At 42.6% G+C, this 25,794-nt stretch overlaps 1 protein-coding gene across 13 annotated transcripts in view; it reads left to right on the forward strand.

The window, feature by feature from the left end:
- TNS1 (tensin 1) overlaps positions 1-24,707 on the forward strand; it is a 315,520-nt gene extending 290,813 nt beyond the window's left edge. For all 13 annotated transcript variants that reach the window (XM_053402387.1, XM_053402396.1, XM_053402412.1 and 10 more), the window contains 11 exons: positions 4,763-4,958; positions 7,059-7,936; positions 8,542-8,628; positions 12,099-12,230; positions 13,248-13,340; positions 13,914-13,991; positions 15,201-15,272; positions 16,763-16,931; positions 17,344-17,412; positions 19,071-19,103; positions 21,548-24,707. In XM_053402387.1, coding sequence (XP_053258362.1) covers positions 4,763-4,958; positions 7,059-7,936; positions 8,542-8,628; positions 12,099-12,230; positions 13,248-13,340; positions 13,914-13,991; positions 15,201-15,272; positions 16,763-16,931; positions 17,344-17,412; positions 19,071-19,103; positions 21,548-21,692 — 1,952 coding nt within the window. In that variant the 3' untranslated portion in view covers positions 21,693-24,707. The remainder of the gene's footprint in view (positions 1-4,762; positions 4,959-7,058; positions 7,937-8,541; positions 8,629-12,098; positions 12,231-13,247; positions 13,341-13,913; positions 13,992-15,200; positions 15,273-16,762; positions 16,932-17,343; positions 17,413-19,070; positions 19,104-21,547) is intronic.
- The last annotated feature ends 1,087 nt before the right edge of the window (positions 24,708-25,794 follow it).

Below are 25,794 nucleotides of genomic sequence, written 5' to 3' on the forward strand. Positions count from 1 at the left end.
AGATGTTGTTGGACTCCAACTCCCACCATCCCTGACCCACTGGCCACACTGACTGGGGCTGATGGGAGCTGGAGTCCAGCAACATCTGGATGTTCCTCATCTCTACCCCCAGATACTTGTCTCCTGCTACCCCAGTAAGCATTTAGGCACTGCTCCATAACTGTGCAGAGGTCCTGCATTTCCAGTACTTCCCAAAATATGTGCTACTACTGACCTTTAGGGAGTGAAAATAAGCAAAAAGCCAGGAGAGAGAGTTCACAAGTTTAAAATGCTGCTTGGGACAGAACCCAGCTGGTGTGAACCATAGCCTTTTGGAGGGCTGCTACATGTTTAGATATCTCAAACAAACCCAATTGGAATCCAAAACATTATCTGAACAGGATGTACAGCTTTTTCTAGGTAGAATAGAGATGAAACTTGAGCAAGATGTTTATAGGGACTACCAGTCCTTGCTGGTTAGGCAATATTCAGTTTGCGCTGCTGGTCAGTGCAAGCTCATCCCCATCCCCACCCCAGTAGTCTCTGTAATATCGTCTCACCTTTGGAATTGTTTGTTATGTGTAGTTTTGCGCAGTTCAGATTGCGTTTGGGAAGGCTGCTGTCACTTCCCCAGTACACTCTTCTTGTTAGTCTAATCTGTTAGTCTAAAAGCACACAGCCTAAGATCACACTTTTCAGTTTATGCATTAAATCAGTTTCAGATCACACTTTTCAGTTTATACATTAAATCAGTTTCAGATTCCCCCCCCCAAAAAAATACCCTCTACTTAAGGCAATTATTATTTTAATATACAGTTTATTGAAGATTTTGTTTCCCCCCCAACCCCATATGCATCATACAAACAAGGAATGCATCTCTTGATAAAACCAACCTGTGCTTTGAGAACTGCTGCAATGGTGGTGGGTGATGGGTGGGTGGGCACTCTGCTCATGGTGCTACCAGTTGAGATCTTTGGTGCAGCTATCATTAGCAGGGATTTCTTGGTAATGGCTCCCATACATGAAATAATGTATGTTAAGTCTGCATAGAGTCCTCATGTTCTTTAATCTACCACTGCTTCTTTTGGCTCTTAGACTCTTGTAACATAGTTCTAGCAAGGTGTGTGTGTGTGTGTGTGTGTGTGTGTGTGTGTGTGTGGATCTGGAAATATGGGCTATAGGAGATTGTAATTTGTGACGTCAAAATGGTTGTTTCATGTCCCCCAGCCTCATAGGAGTGTCTCTTGAGACTCTCCCTGTTTATTTCCTACAGCAGAACAAAATGTTTGCTTGCTTCACATAAATACAGAGAGGATATTTTTAGATTTTGTTTGATATGGCACAGGACTTGGAACTTTACCAAGTGATTCTTGCATGTCATCCAAGAGTTCCATTCTCTCCTAGGTTTAGCATTTACAAATGGTTTGTTAATGCTAATTTTTCAATATCACTCAGATAATTTGCACACAGCTGGGCTTGAGAATTTAGCATATGTGTAGGCTTTTATGAAGTGTGAGCAAGACTACAGCAACAGAGGGGGATACATTATACAGCAGAAGGAAAAAATATTCACAAAGGGAGACAATATCTTAAACTAAAGGCAGCCCACCCTTTATTCTTATATATGTGGAAGAAGACAAAGACATGAGATACAACAACTCTACAGTCCTTTATCCCTGAACTTCCTGGTTTGGGGGGAAGAGATTCCCCACAATTTAACAGAAATTCTTGGCTTTTTCAGGAAGCTTCCCATTAGCCCCTTTCAAGTTAACTTTTGGATACAGAGCCATGCCATTTTTAGTTAGGGAGGAGTGCATGAAGTGTGTTATCTATAACAGATGAAATCACTTTAAGTAGCATAACAGCCTATTATGTGTTTTGCAAGTCTTTTGAGGCTGCAGTTCAGCCCAGTACCAAGACAGCCAAATGTCCTTGGTTCGGTCAAGATTGTTGTTCTGGGCTTTTGCCTTGTGGAATGTTCAGTATGAAGAGGGCAGACCAGCCTTCTTTATCATCATTCCATTCCATTCCTTCCTGCCTTGGTGGGCTTGGTTAACTGGCAAACACTGCTTTGGACACAACAGATAGGGCTTGGCCACCAGATTCGTCTGGCCAGTTTAGAAATCCAACTTCCATCTTCATAAAACTTGGCCCATGTTTATCTGTTTTCCAGATTAGAAGGGTTAAAAGTAATCTCAAAGTCCTGTTTACATACATTTACATACATTTTGCTCCACCAATTACAAGGCTCAGAAGAAGATTGCCTAAAGATTACCTTGTATACCTTGCCCAACTGTGGAGCGGCTGCAACTTTGTTCCTGGTTTCCCCTCTGGTGTATCTTGGGGCATCTTTCATGCATTAAGGTGTTTGACAGCCTGTTGGAAGGAAAGTGAGTGTTTTGACAGTAAGCTGTAGAATAAGCATTTCTATTCCCTGAGGCTACATGGATTTGAAAGTGAGTAAGTGGTGATAATATGGCCTTTTAAACTGGGGGTGGGGAGTATTGTTTGCCACTATCGTATATAGTTTGTGTTTTTATATTGTAAACCTTCCTGTGATCCCCCGATGAAGGATAATAATAATAATAATAATAATAATAATAATAATAATAATAATAATAATAATGAAGGAAGTTGAGCAGTTGGGGGAGTGGTGCAGGAAAAACAACTTACTCCTTAACTTAAAGAAAACAAAAGAGATCATTGTGGACTTTAGGAAATGTAAATTGAATATTCAGCCACTTATTATTGAGGGGAAGTGCGTGGAACAGGTCTCGGTGTTTCGATTTCTGGGAACGGAGTTGAGAGACAACCTAACCTGGGGAGAAAACAGCAAAGACCTGGTGAAGAGAGCACAGCAGAGGTTATATTTTCTGAGAATCCTCCGGAAAAACAATCTCTCAAAGGACCTGTTGATGGCATTTTACCATTGCACTGTGGAGAGCGTATGAACTTATGGTCTGTGTGTGTGGTTTAGGAGCTCCACGGCCAGGGAAAAAACAATGCTATCCAGGGTTGTAAAGACTGCAGAGAGAATAATTGGGTGCACTCTTCCCACCTTAGATCAAATCTATGCTGCCAGGTGCCATAAGAAAGCGGCAGAGATAGCACAGGATAGTACGGACCCCGGAAATGATCTCTTTCAGCTTCTGCCTTCTGGAAGAAGGGATAGGGTTATAAAGGCCAGGACTAGCCGCCTGAGAAACAGTTTCTATGCAAAGGCAATTCTAGTTCGAAACGCAGCATAAGGGGTCTCTATAGTATAGTGTATTTTAAAATGGGGTTTCAGAGTTTTTAGGGGTTTTTGAATGTTTTATGTAGTTTTTATGTAGTTTTATGTAGTTTTATGTAGTTTTCCAATTTCATTGTCCTGCATGGTACAATGACAATAAAGATATCGTATATATCGTATCGTATATAATAATAATAGGATCCTATTTATTACACATTCATAATGATCTGTGCTCATGATGCTATTGGGAGAAGTCACACACAATCATGCTTTCAACTTCTTAAAACCCGCCCTGGGATCTGCTGGTGAAAGGCAGGTAATAATACTATTTGCACCTGCAATTTTTTGGAGTGATCGCACAGTTTCATTTCCAGTCAGTGCACATCCTGCAACTTGCTGCTGAAATCTCTTAATATTTTATGCCACAAATGTTCTGGTTTGTTTTTGTCCGTCTTTTGTTGCACTATAGCTCCTCCAGACAGCAATAATGTGTTGACATTGGGGAAGTATTGCAGAAGAAACTAAAGCAGAATAAAGCCACCAACATATTGCAGAATGCACCTACAATAAAACACCAATCTGGAGGGGGCCCTCTCACCAGTTTTAGCCTCACACAAGAAGAGAGGAATGTTGTTACTAAAGGATATGGAACTCAGTTGTTGTGTGTAAAGAAGCTGATGGAACCCAGTGTTCAGCATTAAGAAGAAAGAGCAGATTGAAGTAGATGCCCATTCACAAATGCTATATATATAGGTCACTGTGGGTAGGACAAGAGGAAATGCTACTAAATTGTATAGTAAGAGGTTGTAATTAAAAATCCAGGATGATTTCCACCCTATCCCTCATTATGTAAGTTCCCAGAGGAAGTTGCCCTACATGGTTTACATCTAAGAAGGTGGTGGTGGATGAGGAAGGAGAAAAGCTGAATTTGCAGTGCAAGAGTCTGTCAGAGATTATTGATATTTACTTAAGACCAAGTGTATGCAGTGACATTCTTCTGCATGCAGTACATCCTGACCAGCTATCATGTGCAATATTGTAATGACATGGAAGATGTGCCCACAGGTCAGCCACAGCAACTCTACATGTCAGTGATTTTGGAGGTTCTGCACTTTTATCAAGCCTCTATACCAACACAGATCCCTGCAGTTCTATCTCAGCATGGTTCATGTTATTTGTTACATTCCCTCAACAATAGCATTGTGCACAGGAGAGTTTGGCCATGTGAATCCAGCCCTTGCATTGTAAGATCATGAAGCAGAAGGCCCCAATGGCCCTTCCATTCTCTGGTTTTCCGGAGGGGGAGAAATTACTCTGATTTGTTCTAGGGACCAAGATGGTGCTTAACTTTGATTTTAGTAATTTGGACTGCTACTAGCATGATGTATGTGTTTTATGAGCTTAGTTGTAACCTGCTTTGAGTTTATCTTACAATACAAAGCAATGTATACATATTCAAAATAAATTATGCTAATTGGAAATATTGGTTGTAAAAGCCCCACAACTTGAGGCACCTCAGTCATCATCTTCTCTCTTTCCACCTCATTTCAGAGCCCCGGAGCTATGTGGAATCTGTGGCCCGTACAGCAACAAGTGGTGGCAGCGGCAGTTCTGTTGGGAAGCCCCAGGCACCCCTGGCTCCGCAGGCCTATAACACTGAGACACCAGTGAGGAATGGATCTTTCCCCAACTCCTTCATTTCACCAAGCCCTGTCGCTGCCAGCAGTCCAATGCACAGCATGGATGGGTAAGGAAAGACAGCTGTAGTTTGCCATTCTCAACAGGCTGATGATGGCAGATGCTGCTGAACTATGCAGGACTTCACTGTGACAGCTAGCAATAGGACTGCAGCCCTTTTGCTTACATATATAGACTCTTTGATGCATGATCTTGGGAGGCTGCTTTCCCCAAATAGAAGACACAGGGCCATTCCAGCTCATACTTTTGGTGTCAACTGATCAAGAAAGCATTTGTGCTGCAGAGATTTCATGTTCAGTCATTATAGGTTCTTCTGCCCTTTCTTGTATCACTCATGGATTTGAGCAGGGATGGGCAATCTTTTTTTTTCCTATTGAGGGCCAGATTACCTCAAAAGTGATCTGTTGAGGGCCACATGCTAGTGGCCAGAGTTTATATTGGGCCCAGAGGCAGAAGTATTCCGTAATAAAGAAACTCCCCCACTTCAGTTTTCTACATCATAGGGGAGAGGCACTTTATGATGGTTCTTCCACTTCCTTAAGTCACATCACTGGACAGATCACATGGTTGCTCACCGTGATAATTGCTTCTTGCCACCTCAGGCAGAATTAGAGCCAGGCTGGGAGGAGATAAGAGGCTATGATCGTTGTTGGCAAAATACAAGAAGCCTGAATGTATGACAGTGACTTTAAAAGGCCCCCCCACAGTTATCCATGAGGGAATGTGGCTCTTGACTTGAAAAAGGTTTCCCACCTCCAGTGTAGATATACAGCTTTGTACACTTACGTGTGGATGGTAAGATGTTTCTGTACGCATAGGTGAGATGTTTATCTTAATAGTCATTTGTCGACCTCGTATATAAGTGAACTTGGAAGGATTTATTGTGGATGGAATAAAGAAAGCTAAGATAAATAGAGTATGACACCAGTTTTTCTTGTGGGGTGGGCGGGCCATTTTTTTAGGAAGGTGATCACAGAAGAGGTGCCCATTGGTATATTAATCATATTTTCAGAAATTGGTTCTTGCTGCTCATCACTGTCTGAACTGACTGGCAGTAGCTCAAAGCACAGAGGTCTTTTCCAATCCTACTTGGAGGTGCTGGGAATTGAACCAGGAACCTTCTGCATGCAAAACATGAGCTCTATTGCTGACCTGTAGCCTCTCCAAATCATTTTATTTATTTTATCAGGTTGCAGGCCAGACTTTCATGTTTTCTACTATGCTAGGTGCTCTTGTTTATGACAGTTCATGCCACAATAAACCAATGCACACAGAATATGTATGTTACCTTACTCTCTTTACAGTCATTTTTCCTCAGAAAAAAACACATTTCCTTTTAATGTATTCTATGCATTGAATGATCTAGCTTACAAAGGACAAGTTTGCCATGGACTGCACTAAACAGTGTCATCACTCATTAGTAGAGCAACTACTTTGCCTGCAGAAGGTCTCAGGTTCAATCCCCAGCATTTCCAGGTAGGGCTGGGAATACCTCTTGTCTGAAATCCTGGAGATCCACAGCTAGCAAATGAAATCAGTTTTGAGCTAGATGAGCCAATTGTCTTGGTATAAACGCCTTTCTCTATTTCTATTATTAAATACAGTGCTGTTGTTTTCTTAGTAGGATTGTGGACAGAGGTTGTAAGTACTGGCTTTTTTGGGAGGAGGGGGACAGCATGCTGACATGCACATATTAACATTTGTCCATACAGAAAGGTCACATTCTCAGCTTCCTGTGAAATATTTTCCCCTTCGGAATGTTTTGCATGCATAGAATCACACAATGGATTGCAAACTGTGAACTTACAAGATGAAGCAAAAATGACAGCCTATTCGGAAATGACCCAAGTCCACTCAAAGTTTGTTTCAAGAATGTGGACATTCTTGTGAGCAAATAAATGCAGTCATTTATCTGAGTGGACATCAAAGTCTGAATATGGCAGCTGGTTTGTTTTAGGTCACTGTGACTTAGAGCCTCATAAAGAGATCATGGGGAATTAGGAGAATCAAGAATTTTGGATAAGATTTTTGAACAAGGTGGGTTCTTCCTGTGCTTGAGTCTTAAGAGTCCTGTTACCTCCAGCTCTATATCATGTCTTACAGGAATAGGTTAATAACGGATTCTGCTCTCTCCCATTGCTTTCCCCAGGTTCTCTATAGGTAGCTACCCATCAGAGAACAATGCCAGCATAGCCATTTCATCCCAGCCATCAGCTGAGTCCAGCTTCCAATCCACCAACCTTTCTCAGGGGCCGTCGGCGAACAGCAGCTACCAAAACACCTCTACATCAACTCAGGGCCTTCCAGCCTATATGAGTGCCGACTTCCCTGATGGCCGAGTCAACACTCAACAAGATAGCCACCCAAGGCCTCAATCCCAAGCCAATGCAGTTGGGGTCCATGTCATGCCTGGAAGCCCCCACTCCCTCCACAGAACGGTAGCCACCAACACTCCCCCTAGCCCAGGATTTGGGCGAAGAGCTGTCAACGCTAACATGGGAGGCGTTCCAGGAAGCCCGAGCATGAGCAGGCACGTAATGGCTCCGTACGGCAACCTCGTTGCATCACCTGGGAGTCCAAGCCTGACTCGGCAGCAGCCCATAATGGGAGGCAGCACATCCATGGTCTCTGGAAGTCCCAACTTAGATCGGCATATCATATATGGATACTCAGCTCCAGAGGAGAAGCGCCCAACGCTGTCCCGCCAAAGCAGTGCCTCAGGTTATCAGGCTCCCTCTACCCCATCTTTTCCTGTCTCCCCGGCCTACTACCATGGAGTCAGTAGCCCACATTCCTCGTCCCCTGACTCAGCAGTGTACCGGCAGGGAAGCCCCACCCCAACCCAACCACTGCTCCCTGAAAAGAGAAGGATGTCATCAGGGGATCGGTCAAACAGCCTGCCTAACTACGCCACAGTGAATGGCAAGACCTCTTCACCCATCTCCAGTGGCATGTCCAGTCCCAGCAGTGGGAGTGGCATGGCCTTCCATCATACTCTCCCTGATTTCTCCAAGTTCTCAATGCCAGGTAAAATCTCAGTTCTTGCTGCTTCTCACTTGAGTAGTGTGCATCATGGGAATTGGGGAGGGGGCATTTCTGGGTCTTTAGTCTTCCTATTTTACCCTGCTTATCAGTACTTGATAGATGAGAATCTGATCATCATCAAGGATTGTCCTGAAATGATCAGCATCCCGTAAGTGTTTTGTAGTGTGTCATGTAGGCACCACTACCCTGGAGTGCAAGGCTCTCCTCATTTTTTTGCTTGTGATACTCCATATTTGGCATCATTTGGTTGAATACAAGTATTGTTCTTCATTGAGCATGGTATCAGATATGGAAGCACCTCTTCAGTTCTAACACTTCTTGGAGTTTTAACTATTGTTTAGGGGGCCATGACTTTATCACAAAATGATAGAACCTCAAAAATATAGAATTGAAAGAGACTATCAAGAGTTGAGAAGGTGCTTTACAGGGTGGGGTTTTCATTATTTTCCTTATTAGTAATCACAAAAGTACTATGGGGCATTACTGCAGATTAATCTGTTTGGAATAAAATTGTCTTATCTTGATGTGACCCCATAAAATTTCCTTTCCTTGAGTTCTCCCATTTTCATTCCTTCTTTGTCTCTTAGACAGCAGCCCTGAGACCAGAGCTAACGTGAAGTTTGTCCAGGATACCTCCAAGTACTGGTACAAACCAGAGATCTCCAGGGAGCAAGGTGGGTCTCTGCCCTAGCAGAACAGAGTGGCTCAACAGACAGCACTTGGCAGTCATACGCTCAAGCATTCGAGTGACTTGGGGTTCGTCCACACTCTGCTTGTCCCAAGCACAGATCTGAGAGGTTTTCTGCTTGTCCTGTGCTTTCTATGCACAGGTCTGAGAAGTTTTCCATTTGCTCTTCTGCTTTCCCCAGGAAAACTCACTCTTTACTGCTGAATTGGAACAAATGTCAATCAGTGGAAAACCCAATTGCTGTTTGCTCCGATTCTGTGATAAAGAGCAGGGCTTCCCCCAGGGAAAAGCAGCTAACTACAAGCTGAAGTGTGGGCGAGCCATTGCTTTGGTCCTTGGCATTCAAAGAAATTGCAAAATCTGCAAGGACAAATCAAACACTTTCAGAACATTTTTCCTCTTCCAGGAGCCTCCATTATGATAGAACTTAAAGTACGTCCTCTTGGACTCCTATTGCTAACCACAGTGGTTCTGCACTAGCCATGGGCAGTTAACATTGGCCATTTTACAGAACATCTGCACCTAGTATGATAACATTCCCATTGCCACTTGGCAAAATGATACAGATGACCAGACTATCTCAAGATGAGAGAGCTTGCCACAGGAATAGTTAGGCCGTTTGTATATGGAATCATTTTCATCAGTGGCAGGAGGAACTTGGATACATATTTCAGATTTGGTCTGTATCAAGCTCCTAGACTGTGGTAGATGGTACAGTTATCGTGTGCCAATGTAACCAAGTATTCCTCTTGCCTTCAACCTGTTAGAACACACATTCTCTTTATAGATGCTTTTTAAGATGTATATTTGAAAAAAAAAATAGCTTGACTTGCCTCACTGCCCCTCAGAAACCTTTACAACTTTAGTCTAAACAGTCCTGGTCCCTTCAACCATTCCCTCATAGAACTGGCATTCCAAAAACCTAGCCTTCTTTGTTTCTCTCCTTTGAACCCTAGCCAGTTTGACAGTATTAAAAATAAAGTGCAATTAAGTAGCTTAATCCTTTGAAGGCTATATCCTTTCACCCGTACATCACTGCTTTGATTCACTCAGTGGCCAGTTGTGTCTGATGGCTATTTTAAGTGGTGATGGCCATTTCCAAAGCTATTAGATGTTACCTGTTCCTATACTCAGCAATGGAAAGTTTAGTTGTGCTTCTTTCCTTCCCCTAAATTAAATCCAAACAGTGGAAAACTTCTCTAATCTCAAGGGAAGTAGGAGTTGACTCTGAGACTTTTATAAGACCCAAACAACTAAAATAGACTGAATAATAAAAGTGACTTTTTCTAGCCTAAAAGTGGAGTGGATCTTTCTTTCTGTTGTTGTTTAGTCGTTTAGTCGTGTCCGACTCTTCGTGACCCCATGGACCAGAGCACGCCAGGCACCTCTGTCCTCCACTACCTCCCGCAGTTTGGTCAGATCTTTCTTTCTAGCTTAACCCTTATCCTAAGGCAGGATAGCCTGTATCCCCAGCAGATGCTTGCCCAAACATTTCTCACAATTTTCTCGGTAATATCCACTCCACAACAAGAACACATACCTTGTTTAAACAATTGTAGTAATGGCAAGCTGGATAGGAAGATAGTGAACATGTCCCAACCTGGGGCCCTGAATGGCTGCTTTTGCTTCAAAATAAGAGTGGCCAGCTTAAGCACATTTTATAAAAAGTTGTGAGTAATGTAAGGTGTAATTTGGTCCTTAGAGGCTGGGCTCTGTGTGTTTCATCTGCTGTGCCACATTACAGCTTCAAATTTTTCACAGATCACATTTGTGCTAGAAATCCAGCGAATGACAACTGAAGTGTGATCAGTGCAGACTGACATTGCTTAGAAGTCTCCAACTGCTGGTTCTATAAGGGAGCAGCTAGATGTGATATCAATCAAATGCTTGCCACTGAAAACAGTGCCCCTCTTTCACCGAAATGTCTACATATAGTTTGATGTCATCATACTCTGTTATATCAGCTGCTAGTTCTACTTAAAGTAGACCCACTGAAATCAATGAACATGACTTGGGACTATTAATGCAATGGTCTACTTTGAGTAAAACTTAGTTGGATACAACCCACTGTGCATTCCCCTTCTCTCTCCCATTAGCAGCTGATGATATAAAGCATGGATGAGGGTAAACACAATGCAATGAAGCCACACCACATATTTCAGTAATCTGAGCACAGGATCGGGGGCTTTTTGGCAGCGAACCTGTACTTGGCATTGCAACATTTAGGCCTAAGTGGATTTTAACCTTGACCGCTGGCTGTGGGAAGAGAAATGCAAAGTGATCTGTAGAAAGATCCAGCAGTAATGTGAAATTGGAGCAAGACATTTCCCCACTTAGAGTGCCTTGAAATGTAGAGCCTTCTGGTGCTTGTGCTATCCCTTCAGCTTCAGAAGTGTACGGTTTCTTGCCCAGCACAGATTAACAATTCATCCTCACCTCTGTGCAATTTCTCACCTCCTAAAATAGATGGTTCAGGTCCACTATTGACACGTGTAATAGGGGAGTCTGCAACAGACGTGACAAGTGCACACTTTGGATCCCTCTGTTGACATGTGCACATGCATGTACTATTGAGTCACAGGGACTGAAAAAAGAGAGGCACCCACTGACAGAGAGTTAATGACTTCACTAGTACTGTGCAGTAGTGAATTTACATTTTTAAGAAGAAAATAATAGAAGTGGTTTTTAGAATAATTCCATCCTATGACGGCTTATGTTTACATGCAAAGATGTGCAAGTAAGTATATGCTATATTGGGGTAGTCAAGGTGTTGAGGCTTAGAGATCTTGCAAGCATGTTGGTTGTAATTTTGGCCACGAGCCATGTTATAATGATGAATGAGGTGCCTCTGTCCCCAGCCAATGCTGATAAGCTACCTCTCAGATAATTGTGAGCGACCCCTTTAAAAGACTTTGTTTATGTTTCTGTCAACAGCAATTCCTCTCACCCATTCAACAGCTGAGGCACTTGGCAGCTCAGCTCTGCAGATCCATCCTTAATCCAAGAACATGTCCCCTCATTTCCTTCATGTCTCCCCTTGCAAGGGTAAAGTGACTGTTACTGAATGGAGACTGGCCCTGTTTCAGATCAGATTCTCCTGGGCAAGGACTTTCTTGTTCCTTCTGCAGTTTTACTTTTGCCTTAATCAAATCTTAGAAGGATGTTTGCCTTCAAGTATACAAGTAGATTAGAAAATCCTGCATTAGATGTGTCAAAGGTTCAGGAACTAATTCAACATGTGCTAAGGTTATTGCTGCTGTGATGGGCAAATTCCTTGTACTGTAGCTACAATGGAGAGGATAGTTGGTGGGAACTGCTAGGACTAGTTGTGTGAATTGGGCCTCAGAGCCTTTTCTTGTACATTTAATGTACGTTGATTTCTTTAACATTTGTCCAGTAAGTGCCTATTACTGCTTGGATCCATTTACATACAGGGGATATGTTCTTCTTTCTCAGCCATTGCACTGCTGAAAGACAAGGAACCTGGGGCTTTTATCATTCGAGACAGCCACTCCTTCCGAGGAGCCTATGGATTGGCCATGAAAGTTGCTTCTCCGCCTCCTGGTATTTTGCAACAGAGCAAGAAAGGTATCCCCTTCTTTCACTTTTAGTAATCCCTCCCCTCTCCCCCATAGCCCTAATGGAACACATAAAATGCAGATCACTCTCAACCCTGACAGTATCTGTTCATCTGAAAATGGGATATATTTGGGCGGTTATACCCCTGCCAAGGGAATGCCTGGATGCCAAATTCTGTGCCAGGTATGATATTTCATACTTTCAGTGTTTGTGGCTTATGCTAATATCAAGCCCATGTTTTCAGACTAGGCTCTAAATGTTTTGTCTTGTGAGGAAACAGAGATTGAGATTTTGTATCCTATCAAGAGCTTTTCTAAATAGGAACTGAGCTGCGGCATGGGAAATCAGGGCGTGACTGATATGATTAGTTCATTAGAAAACACATTCTTACTCCAGACTGCACACAGCTATGCCATCTTGTGGCGATAACAACAAAAATTCTGTGTGAAGTCAGGGCCTTGAGTTTCTTCTGCCATAAATAGTGATGCTGATAACCTTCTTTCATTGCTTCATATACGACCATTTCTAGCATGTAAGGTAAAGGTAAAGGGACCCCTGATTATTAGGTCCAGTCGTGACTGACTCTGGGGTTGTGGAGCTCATCTTGCTTTACTGGCTGGGGGGAGCCGGTGTACAGCTTCCGGGTCATGTGGCCAGCATGACTAAGCTGCTTCTGGTGAACCAGAGCAGCGCACGGAAACGCTGTTTACGTTCCCGCTGGAGCGGTACCTATTTATCTACTTGCACTTTTGGGGGTGCTTTCGAACTGCTAGGTAGGCAGGAGCTGGGACCGAGCAACAGGAGCTCAACCCGTCACGGGGATTCGAACCGCCAACCTTCTGATCAGCATTAGCGTAGAGTAAAAAAGTCACTATAACTGAGAAGGTACATTGTTCTAATTTCCTTTTGCTTGCCAGTGAAGGGCAGCATGGTATGAGTTTATGGCCCACCATATCCTAAATCAGAGTGTTATGACTTGAAAGATGCTTTCAGAACTTGCACTGAAATCCTGATTTGTCCCAACAGGAGATCTCACCAATGAGCTGGTTAGGCACTTCCTGATAGAAACCAGCCCTAAAGGTGTGAAACTAAAAGGATGCCCCAATGAACCAAATTTTGGTAAGTGCCTACTTTAAAAATGAATTAGAAATACTTTGTGTAAACCTTTCCTGCCCTCTGCTTTTCATAAATAGAACTGCCTGGTCCCATCCCATTCTCTTGTGTTTTATTGAAGATAAATGTTCTGCCCAATTCTGCCCTCTTGTGGAGGCTGTGGTGAAAAAACAACAATATTATATATATTTCGAGGACTTCTGGCACTAGGGAGAAATGGATATAACAGAAACCAAGATGCATAATGATAATTTTATTGATATATGTTTCTTAATAATAACTTGTGCTGTCTTGATTGATTAATTTTTTATTATATACAATAAGCTTTTGCAAATTATATATATAGAGAGAGCATGTCTCATAGAATCAAAAGTAATCTGAGCAACAGGTTTCAGAATTTGACCCTGGACATTCAGGTATTTAGACAGCTATGTATCCAATTCATTTGGTGCATTGTATAGAAATCACTGAGGGTAAACATAGCATCACATCAGAATGTAGCAGCAGAAACTGAGTGCCACCAAATTGCACCATCGGGTATCTTTAACTTTTGTCATATTTCCCTGTTCTCTTGCCCAGGTTGCTTGTCAGCTCTCGTGTACCAGCACTCCATCATGCCTCTGGCCTTGCCCTGCAAGCTGGTCATTCCCGATCGAGGTAAAAACATGTACATAGGGTGGAAAGCACTTGTGGGCATCAGGAGCAGAGTATATGGAGAGAACACCACTGTTTATTCATCAGGAGTGTGTGTGTGTTCAAAAGCTCTCAAAAGAAGAGTAACTTTTTTGTATTCCTGGTTTGATACAAATGACCAGATTAGAAGTTCTAGAACCTTTCCCTGCAGACCCACCTGCCTTAAGAGCTTTAGGGTTGAAATACTATACGTCTGAAGACAGGAGCCTTGAATCAGACGATTACAAGAGTCATAAATGCACAACTTACATGAAGGGCGCAGGAGAATGCTTATATTTAATAAATATAAGTGTTTACTTGGGGGCAGCCATGCTTTTGCTGTAAAATCTCCCCTGAGAGCAATGGAATAGCCTCAAGTTCAGTTGCTCCCTGTGGGACTTGTTCCCCATATCTATTCAAAAGTGTGTAATGGCAAGAACCCACTGCACAGTAGCTTCTCATACTGTGTGTGGCTGGAAGACTCTCTGGATCTTTGGGAAAGGATTTTTAAAATTGGGAGGGGGCGGAGGCAGCACTGGAAACCTTGGTCTATCTAATAAAGAAATCTGCCATATTGCAGATTTTAAAGTGGACTCATGATGTGATACAGATCAAATCAGGTGAGTCCACTTTGAAATCCAAGATTCCCCCCCCCCCATCCCTAGGCTTACACTGAGGGAGCGGGAGAAAAGAGAATGTTCAATTTTATAAAGGATAAGGAATCATAAGGACCTTGCATAAACATAACAGATTCTGTCGCCAACATGTTTCACTGAAAGCAATTTAGGTAGAAGTGAGATTAGCGAGCAACAACACTGTATTTCTCTATCTCTGTTGGTGTGTGATTGTCCCCTGGGAGTCATGCAGAGGGACAAACTCTGTAAAAGGCACTGACTGTATGTTCATTTTTCATGAATTCAAGATAATCCTTCCTGCCTTAATTTAGTTGACTTTTAAGGGCTACCTCCTGCTGGTTCTGTTTACAAAAATATGAAGATGAGAGAGAATCTTTTCTCCATACATAAAAATGTATTGCTAGAATTGTTAAGGGGAAGTCAACCTGTACCCCTTGTGACACTTCAGTTGTGGGTACAGCAAGGTAACATGAATGTGTTAAATGGACTTGAGCATGTGGTCTTAGAAAGAGCTCTTGCTGATGGCCAAAAACTTCCCTTCCTTTTTTTTTTTTTTAAGATCCCATGGATGAAACAAAAGAGACAACCACATCGAGCAACTCAGCAACAGACTTGCTCAAACAGGGAGCAGGTGAGTAGCTCAGATAGAAAGGGGAAACATTTCAACCAGTTTGGAACCCTTTTACTGAAATGAAACCTCCCCAACCTTGTCTGGGAATAAAGCTCCATTGAATACAGTCTCTGGAATTTACTGAGCAGCACTGCATGAAAATATTTAAAAATATTCTTTCTACTTAACTTGGTAGTACTCAAACTCTGTATGCACATACATGGCCCTTTTGTTCCTTCATCATACATTTTAAGCCCTGCAGTTCCTTGTACCTGGAGCAGCGCAAAATCAGCCTTCTCTTCCAAGAGAGGTTTCAATGGAACTTTTACATAAGTAATTGGGCTTTAGATAGCAGTGACCTTCTGCATTTTGCTAGTTAGAGTTTCAAGTTAAAACTGATAACGTTTTTGCCTGAGCATTACAGGTACCCTGTGAGCATTCATAATTGCATAATGTTTTAAGGTCTTGTAATGTGCTATTGTAATTTCACTGTAATTTTAAAATATTTAATTTTAAATTTTAAAATTTGCTTTTGAAATTTCAGTTTAAAACAATTTTGCTGGGTTTTTCTTACCAGCTTTAACTATCAGTCAAGTTCTTCATACACTATCACAGAGATACCAGCAAGCATTTATGACTGGCTGTCAGTTGCCTGGGCAAAACTAAACTCAGCTTTCTATAATTTTCCTGTTTTTGTTTTGTTGTTGTTATCATATGAAAACAAAGCAGTTGTCCTTAGTGTTATTAGGAGATTGTGTTAGCGCACATAGTGTTGATATTATTGGCTCATTTTGACCAGTAGAAGCTTTGCATGGAAATTAGCCATCAGGAGAAAAGCTCTGACTAGCTTATTTCTTTCCAAGATTACAGTGGTCCCAGCAAGATAAGGAACTGGAATAAAGACTGTGGGCAATGGAAGGGTTTATGGTAGGCTTGACTAAGCCATGGGTCTCCAGATCTTGTCAAAGTCACAGCCAGCAATTTGCCAGTCATCAGCGAAGGTTGTAGTTGAACAATTGGTCCACGGCATTTGAAAGTGGCCAATGGGGGGATTGCTGGAGTGTGCAGATAAAGTTGATTTGGTGCAACCCTGCACACAGCTAGGCTGCTTAAACTGGTCTATGTGCAACTTTGCCGCTTCTGAGATAAACAGCACTTGGATATTGCATAAATTGGGGGAATTATACTGCATATTGATGTAGCTTAATCACTTCTCAACTTTTGATTGTGGTTTCTGCCATTGGGAGCAACAGACTCTAGGCTCTCCAATTACTGAAATGGTAAACTTGTTTGACTTCTTGCAAAAAGTCAGTCAGATACAGATCCACATTCCCTAGCATAGTCCACAGTCATTGGGGAAAGCTCTTATGAGCAGGCAGCAAATAGACTGCAAATATAAGTTATCCTCATTATAGTCCAGGCAGCAGCAGGATTGAGCTTGCTTTAGCCTTTGTGTATCCTGCATTGTGCCATCCCACTGATGTGTGTGCCACTGTTTTTTCCCCCTCCAGCCTGCAATGTGCTCTTTATCAACTCGGTGGAGATGGAATCATTAACAGGGCCACAGGCCATTGCCAAAGCTATCACTGAGACACTGGCCGCTGACACCCCACCATCTGCTACTATTGTCCATTTCAAAGTCTCAACGCAAGGAATCACCTTAACAGACAACCAGAGGAAGTAAGAGCCAAATATGGTCTGGGACTCAGGATGATCTGTGGGCTTCGAAATGAAGACTGTTTTTTCACACCCATTATCTGGTTGTGTTAGTGAGAAGTTCCCCAAGTTACTCTCTGCTTCATAAATAAGGCCCTCAGCAGTGGCACTGGTATAATACCCCATTTCAAACTTCTGTTTTGTCGTAATTGGCTAGTAGGCATCAAGTAAAGCTCAGGATATTTTTGCATTTAATACATCCCCGCTGGCCAGTGTTCCATTAGCCTTGTAAATGACTGATGCAGAGCTCATGTAATAGGATGGTACTGATTACCTTGGGGTTGTTTGGCCATTTGTATGGATGGGCCCAGAAGCATTCATCCACTATCATTTCTCTTAACTATGTCACTTACTCATGTTCATATTTCTGTTTCAGACTGTTCTTCAGACGACATTACCCCATCATCAGTGTCACCTTCTGTGATGTGGACCCACAGGAGAGAAAGTAAGTGGCAGGGTTTTCATTTTATTGTGATTAAAGAGACTCAAATCAAAAAAGTACTCATAGGCAGATATATCATAGCAAAGATGGGGTGGGGAAAATGACTTTCTGTTTTCTATCCCGCGTTATTTATTTATTTAAAGACTTTTACTGTTGCTTTCCAGTGTAAGCTTGCAAGGTGCCTAATAAGAAGCAGCTAAAACTCAACATTTGGGCAGTATTTTAAAAAAAATAAAAATAAACAGTGAAAAGAGCAATAAACCAGAGAAGGCAAGAGTAAAATACACCATCCATTAAAGTTCAAGAGCCTGGCTCTGAAAATCTAACAGAATAGGCACCAGCTGAGTATCACTAAAGAAAAAGAAAAAAGCCCTGTCACCTCTGCATGTGACTGTACCTTGAACAGTGCCTGGTTTGCATATCTTAAGGAACAGGCAGTTTCACAGAACAGGATCATATCCATAAAGGAACTCCTAATTTATATCAGACAAAGAACCTATTTAAGGAGCACTAAACCATAGCTGAACAAAGCGAAATATAGGAGATGGCAGAACCCTTCATTCCCTTCCTTTGCTTCTCAGAAAATCCAAAGTTCTTGCAGACTCCATTTTCCACATAGAATTCTATAATTGTAGAGTTGGAAGGGACCATGAGGCTCATCCAGTCCAACCCCCTGCAATGCAAGAATCTTTTAAACCCATGACCCTGAGAGTAAGAGTCTCGTGCTCTACTCACTGAGAGCAGAAATCTATGCAATTAAACTTCTGTTCTTCTGTGACACTGCAGCAAGGTGGACTTCCTTAACTTCCAAAACACAGGAAATTGTCAATAGTAAGTGAGATTTCTAGATGCCTCACACACTTGATTATCCTTTATAAGGAACTACGTGAGGAGCAAAGGTGACAAACTGAACTTCAGTGAACCATTTGCTTTAGACAGTAGGGAAGCATCATGGGAACACAGAAAGCTGCTTTATACCGAGTCCAACTATTGGTCCAACTAGGCCAGGATTGTCTATGCTGACTGGCAACTGCTATCCAGGGCTTCAGACAGGGGACATTCCCATCCCTACCTGGGATGCCAGGGATTGGACTTGGGATCTTTTGCATGTGAAGCAGATGCTGTACCATTTAGCTATATCATATCCCTGCTAGTTTCAGGGGCTTTGATTGGCATAAATATTTTGACATGAGATTCCAGAAGACTGACTAGAAGGGCCTGCAAAAATCACACCATAGCCCATTGTTGTTTATGAAAGCTGTTCAATAGTGGAGGCACTGGAGCAGCACTGGAGGCACTGGAGCAGCTTGTATTTCAGAGACATTTTCCCAACAGCTCATAATTTCAACACTTTTGAAGATCTTAATATATTCTGGCAACAGACCGTTTCTCAGAAGAAGGGGATAAGGAAGAGGGGTTTCTCATAATAGTAGGAGGTAGATGGAGCCCACGCCCCTTTCTTGGCTGTACTTATTTGTTACTTTAAACAGGGAAGAAAGGGGTCAAGTGATTAGCCACCAATTCAGTCAAAGTGTTACTTTACCAGTCTTCCCTACCCCCATACCCCACTTTAATTACTCCACTGTACAGGTTGGACCTTAGTATTATTGTGGATTCCTGCCCTGGTGAAAATTAACCAAAGGCTGTTCTTATCTCCTCAGGTGGACTAAGTCAGACAGTGGTGGTGCTGCAAAGTAAGTCTTGTTTTTCAACTTCAGGTTCAGTGTTAGACCATTACAAAGGACAGAGGCCCTTCTGATAGTGGCTAGATTATCCAAAGCTTACAGACATGTATGAATGGTTCTTTGGCCTAATTTATCTTGGATCAAAGTGGTTCACATAACTGAGAGGAGTGATCAGATGGAGAGTTGGTCTGAACTTCCATATTGGTCCTAACTTTGAGATCCAAAAGGCTTTAAAGCAGAAATCATCAGACCAAGAGAGATGTAATAGGCCAAATCTGTTTCCAGAAAATGTTTTTATTTTAGGCAAAGGGTCCAGCTTGGCTTTTATGTTATGCAAGTGTTGAGTTTCCCCATCGTTCCCATGAAGTGTCATGACTCCAGTTTCCACATGTCATTATAGACATGCCCGCTACATTTCTGAATAAACAGCAAAGCCCATTCTTAGCCACGAAAATAGCACAGATAATACACACCAGCCCACATGGCCCTTGATTCCCAAAGGAGGGGCGTGCCACTGCCATGCCAAGTCATCTTTGACTTCTCCAGACAACCATCAGGGAACGTAGCACAAGATTCTTAAAGTCTCTGAGGAAATCTTGAGAGAAACCATCTTCGTTGAATTCTTTGTTGCGCAAGAAGTCTTGAAGTTCCGTGGATTTTTTCAAGTGTTTACCTAAAGAAATGAAATACAAACATGTCAACTTCCACTTCATTTACACTGGGAAATGTTACTTTAAAAATAAAACAGAGAACGTGTTTAAATAATATTTGAGAATGTCTGGTTGTATCCCCCCCCCTCAAAAAAAACCCAGACCTGGTTGAAAAGTTATATGCAGCAGCAGGCTGCATACATCTGCACATGCCCATTTCCCACTCAGTTGGTGCATCCATCTGTTTCAGGGAGTGGGGAGTGACCCTTGATTCAGACAGATTTGCTTTCAATCTGTTATCAGTGCTGTCAAAACCATGCTTAGCATTGCATGAATGGCTCCATCAACTGGTACCACAGAAACAACCCTGACTTCAGTTCCTCAGCATATGGCAGTCTGTAACCACAAGCAATGATGGCAGTCTATCTGTCAGGGAACTGCCATCGGAGAAACAGGAGGTGAAAGGGCTCACAGAGGCTGAGAGAGACTTATCAGCTGAGGAGGGAACCAGCAGGGGGAGAGGAGGAGCTCCAAGGGAAAGTGAGTCGGAGGGAGGGCTCAGAGACACTTCCAGCGAAAATAGTGGAGAGGTTTCAGGACCTCCCATAGGGACACCCACTCCTCGCCGGAAACTGTCACGCCGAGAGTCCAGAAGACGCGTTTTATGCTGGAACTTTTATGCTGGAAGAAGTTCAGTAAACGCCCACTGTCTGATTCTACAAGCGACTGACGGAGCCATGCTTAAGGAGCTCCGTCACAGACAGAGGTTTGTGGACTTAGCCAAACTCTGAGGGACTAGGACTTTATGCACAAGCAGCTCATCATCCCATCACACTATCCTACCAATGTCCAACTCACTTAGGGACTGTTGCCTGTGTCTAGCTTATCTAAACTCACACTGGAGAGTTCAGTACTTCATGTTGAGGTCACATTTCACATGATCCAAAAGGGGGTGGAGGGCAGGAGACAGAACAAGAGTCTGAAAAAGACTCTTGCCGTCCCAAACTCAAATGCAAAAACTTCTTTTTTTCTAACCTCCCAAGTTTTGCCATTTTGTTTAGCAAAAGAAAAAGGACTGAAAAATGCAGTAGAAAAATGCAATCAGAGTAATAATTTGTTCCAATAAACAATGGAGAGTTTTGTACTATAGATGTGATACTAGCCCATACATAATGAGAGATTTATTGAATATGATCCTTTTACTTCTACTAGGGGAGGAAAATCCTATTAAAAGCCAAGCTGTGTGACCAATTTGAGCTACTTCCTCTCTCTGGTCGTGTTTTCCGTTCTCCTCCTGATACTGCCTCTAGCTGAGTAGCTTGGAGCGAGCTCTGGGGGCTTATGGGCCCCACTAATTTTAGGTACTGTCTGTAGCAAGGGGTGTTTTTATTAGAATCTCCAGCTGTCTGGATTTTTCTTTCTCTAATTAGAAATGACAGGAGGAGGATCACATTTTGTTCCATTTTGTTTCATCTAGTATTTATAACTTTCCTTTTGAAAGTTAAAATTGAAAACAAACAAACAAACAAACAAACCCAAAACATCTTGTTCTTACTTAGATAATGGAGCTACAGCAATTGAAATCCACATCCTTTCTCCAAAGGCCACACCTCCCCACCTCCAATTCCATGTGATACATGTCTCAAGTTCCACTGGTAGAAGATTGAATATTTATATAGCTTATCTGATAACACTAGTATGCAATCTCTGCTCCACAAATAGCTGTGGTTATTCATGTCTGCCCTAGCTTACACCTTTCTCTCTCTCCCTCGCCTCCCATTCCTTTCTTTGTCATCTCTGCAGACTCTTTGGCTTTGTGGCCAGGAAACAAGGCAGTACAACAGACAACGTCTGCCACCTCTTTGCTGAGCTGGACCCCGACCAACCAGCTGCCGCCATTGTCAACTTTGTCTCCAGGGTCATGCTCGGCTCCTCTCAGAAGAGATGAACCGATGCCTTCCCCCTGAAGGGGGCTTCTTGCCCTTGAATTTTGAAGAAGGACTTGGAGTTGTTCCGAGAAGGAGTGCGAGGAAGTGCATTGCAAAAGAGGGAAGTGAACCAATTTTAGGGGGCGGGGGGAGAGAGGGAGATTGGGGGAAGGTCTGAATTGCTGAAAAGCCCAAACCAAGCAAACGTACGTACATAGTAGAAACCAAGGAACCGACATCGTCGCCTTTCCCTGCCAAGTTCAAGAGGTGGAGACAATTTTGGCTTTTTGGATCAGCATGAAATCAGAGAATTCAGCCCCACAGGCCAAAGCACGGATCTTATTTACCTTTGTGGGGTAGGACTATATAGTAGTTGCTTGTTTAGAAAATAAGGCAAACTTTAAAAAAATCATGAATACGTGAGCTGCAGGAATCACATTGAGAGACATGCCGAACAAGCAATCATTGGTACCCATTTCTGAAAGTAATTGCTCCCAACTCTTCAACTGCTGAATGTATGGAGCGTGTGTGCGTGTGCCTGTGTGTGCGCATTTGTGTAGTGTGCACCTGTTGCAATACATATCTGTGGAAATCTGCAGTGTTAAGATCATGACTTTGCTGAATGATGTGATGGTTATTCAGAACGGTTGACCCCTGCATTCTCCCCCTCCTCTAGGAACATTGGCCTCCATTACTCCAGCTGGAGGAGAAGCCTCATGAGGAGTAGCGCCTGATCTACTACAGAGGCAGGAAGTCCACACCTCATACATGTGCACAGTGCATGTGCACACATAATTTGTATACCAGAGTTGCAGGGAGTATTCCCCTAGCTAAGTTTAAGGAGCATGCTAGCCACATCATAATTATATCTTCTGGTTTCTATGCAATGAGACCTATGGTAGGTCATTTGAACAGGGAATCTGTCCTATGATCCCCTTGCCCCTAAAAAAATTAAATACCAGCAGTTTGGGAATGCCATTCCTTTCCTGTCCAGGCTTACCCCTTCTCGGTAGGCATGCACGTCATTTTGTATCTTGCATGGAAATTATTCAATTGCGCAAAGGCAAGATGAATGATCCAGTAATGGGGAGAGGGGGATCTTGTTTTGAAGCCACTAGGAATAATGATGTAAGGAGAGCCAACTTGGTGTGAGCTTTGGCTTAAGCACAGCCATAGTTGATTAATCTGTATCCATTTGAGCTCAACAATTAATATGTAGCAAAATTCATTATTTTGCCTCTCCAGGCTTTGTGTTTGCTTCTGGAGGCATCAGATCTTGCACCGACACACTAGTTGACACTTGGCAGTGTTGTCCTCAACTGACATTTGTTGTGGAAAGGGAGGCAGTTTCTACCTTGCAAATCTTTTTTGTGCAGAGCCGCTACATATCCATTTTCACAGTGAATGAGGTAGGTTTGTAGCAGCAGCCATGGAGGAACTATGCATTTTTCTGCCAACATCACAAATTAGTCTTTTTACTAGCATGACTTCTGTCACTCCTAATGGGGGGCCTGTGGAAGTGCTGCCTATTAACTAATGGCTCTGGGTATCTTTGTCAAGGAAAGGTTGACTTGTCAGGAGACGTCTGCTTTGTTGTGGAAGTATCCTTCTGTTGTGTAGGGTTCTCACATCATCTGCACTGGCAAATCCCAGACATGAACACTTGTGCTGAATGGACAAAGAGATGTTCCCATGTGTCAAATCCTATGGGTTTATTGTGAATTCTTCAACCTCTACTTAGGCTAGAGTCAAGGCCCTGCTGAAAGCAAGTCACTTTTGGCTTGCTGTGTCAGCTGGTCCAACGGGGATTGGTCAAAGACTTATGAAGAGACTAGCATGCATGACAACAACTTGAGTCAACAGATAAGGAGCATGTGGGCAGTAAGCCCTTCACACCCTCCTCTGTTGATAACACGCAACAGGACTCATAACACACAGTGTGGGTTGGGTTGGGCTGAGACCTCCCATTTAAAACAATGGAGGAAAAGTCTGTTCCCCTAAAATGCCATCTGGGTTCCTGAATTAGCAGGGGAAGATCTTTAGGGACAGGGTGTGTGTTGATGAAGCACTTCAGCATGAAGCCATGCAACATTCACTAAAAAGTCAAAATACAAACTCCAAGTCATGCAGTCACCTAAATTCCCCTAGAGAGTGTGGCTCTCTCATTGCCTTGATATAATATATATATGTATGTATGTATGTATGTATGTATGTATGTATGTATGAAATATACTGACGAAATAATGTAAGCTAATCAAAAAAATTTGAAGTGAAATTTACACAAAAAGTATTTATTTTTGCCATATTGCTTTTATCTATCTTTTACCTCCTCTGATATTTTCATCTTCCTACATTCCCCCCTCCTCCCTGTCCATGTTATAGACTCTTGTATGTATAACTTAGTACAAAGTGCTTATTTGGTTAGTATTATTGACATGGGCAAGATTTCAAAAGATGTCCATCCCTCTCCACCCCAGCCCCATAAGAGCAATGTATTTTGATATCATGCCACAGGGCAGTGCAACAATACAGCCTTTCTCATCCCCACCTCCTCATTTTTAGAAATGAGCAAGTGAGCATGTATAAATTTTGTACTTCGTTGCTGAGTGACGCAAAGGTTAGAGGTGTGCGTATGTGTGAAAGTGTGTGAAGAGAGACTTATTTCTGGATACTGTATAAAGCATGAGTTTTGCATCCAAGGACTGTTGTTGAGATGGTTCCTTGGATGGAGTGGGAGCATCAGTTATTGGTGTCATCGTCCAGGCTCTGCCCCACCCGCATCCAGATGGGATGCCAGAGACTGCGATAGCTTATTCTCTTCTAGGTTACAAATATTTCCTCCTTCTGCAAAATTCAAGCAAGATGATTCCCCCTCCCTCACCTGCAACTGTCTCACCCTGCCATTAACCAATTAGAGAAACACTGTGTCTATAGATATATATATAAATATTATAAATATATATATTTTTTGAAAGTCTCTATTTTTCAGACTTCATTTTTTCACTGCTTTCAAAAAATTAAAATTTGCAATCTCACCCTTCCCCTTCATCATTTGCTGTCTTGCCACAGAGAGCGGTATTGAAACTTTATGGTTCATTATTGTTTTGCCATTCAAAGGAAGTGACCTTGATATAAGGCTTCTGTGGTCACATATATATCATCATGGCGGGCACACGCATGTCAGAATACCTGCTTCCAGCCATGACCTGCTCACTGCTCCTTTACTAACTCACTAGCTGAAGATGGAAAGTTTAAAGATCCCTATGTGTTTGGGCCATACTTGCTGACTATGGCTTTATTCTAAAAGGCAGAGCTAATCACATTATGTAACTTGTTGCTTTTCCAGCTTGCATTCAAGACAAAAGCTGCATTTTAGGAGTAACTGTTGTATTTATCAACCACAGTTTTTCCATAGATCAGGTCCCCAGCTCCTCCAGGGTGGCTCTCGATCCGGAGCTAACCAAGTGCTTGTGAAAAAGAGCACAAAGATGCACAAGAAGTTGCTAGAAGAAATGAGAGTTCCCCCAGACCCAATAATTTCTGTGTATATCTTGATTGGGTTAGCGGAGTATGATTTTTATCTGCCCTTCCTTCCTTTCCCTCAACTTGCATTGTGCCTCTCCATTTGTGCTAAGAACCATAGAGCAGGGATCAAAAGGAGACCAATCTCAATGGAAACCCCTGGTCCGTTTTTATGGACTGCCAGTGCCAACCCAGGAAGGAACATCCTGGCATATGTGAGGAGGAGAAGGCAACCAATTTTTGAAATACTGTCACAACTTCAGAGGCAACAGATTGTCTCCTTCTCTGCCTTGTGGGGCTATTTGCGTCTGCTATGTTCTTTATCCATTGATCTCCCTGCACCCAGCCACTTGCCCAGGATGTAAGTGAGCTGCTCACTAGGTGAGTCATCCTTGGGTTGGTTTGTTGGTGTTAATTTGCCTCAGCCACAGTTTCTTCATAGGCTTAAGGAGGCTGTTTATGGCACAGGAGAGAGAAAGTCCCTGTTCTAAACTGGTTTAGTTGCTTTCTGCCAAACTCCCAAGTGCTGGAGGAGCTGCTGCAATCCCAGAAAAAAACTTGTGCCATTTATTGAATGTCTTTTAAAGAGCACAAGGGAAG

This window comes from Podarcis raffonei, chromosome 1 (assembly GCF_027172205.1).
Source record: "Podarcis raffonei isolate rPodRaf1 chromosome 1, rPodRaf1.pri, whole genome shotgun sequence".
Taxonomy (NCBI): domain Eukaryota; kingdom Metazoa; phylum Chordata; class Lepidosauria; order Squamata; family Lacertidae; genus Podarcis; species Podarcis raffonei.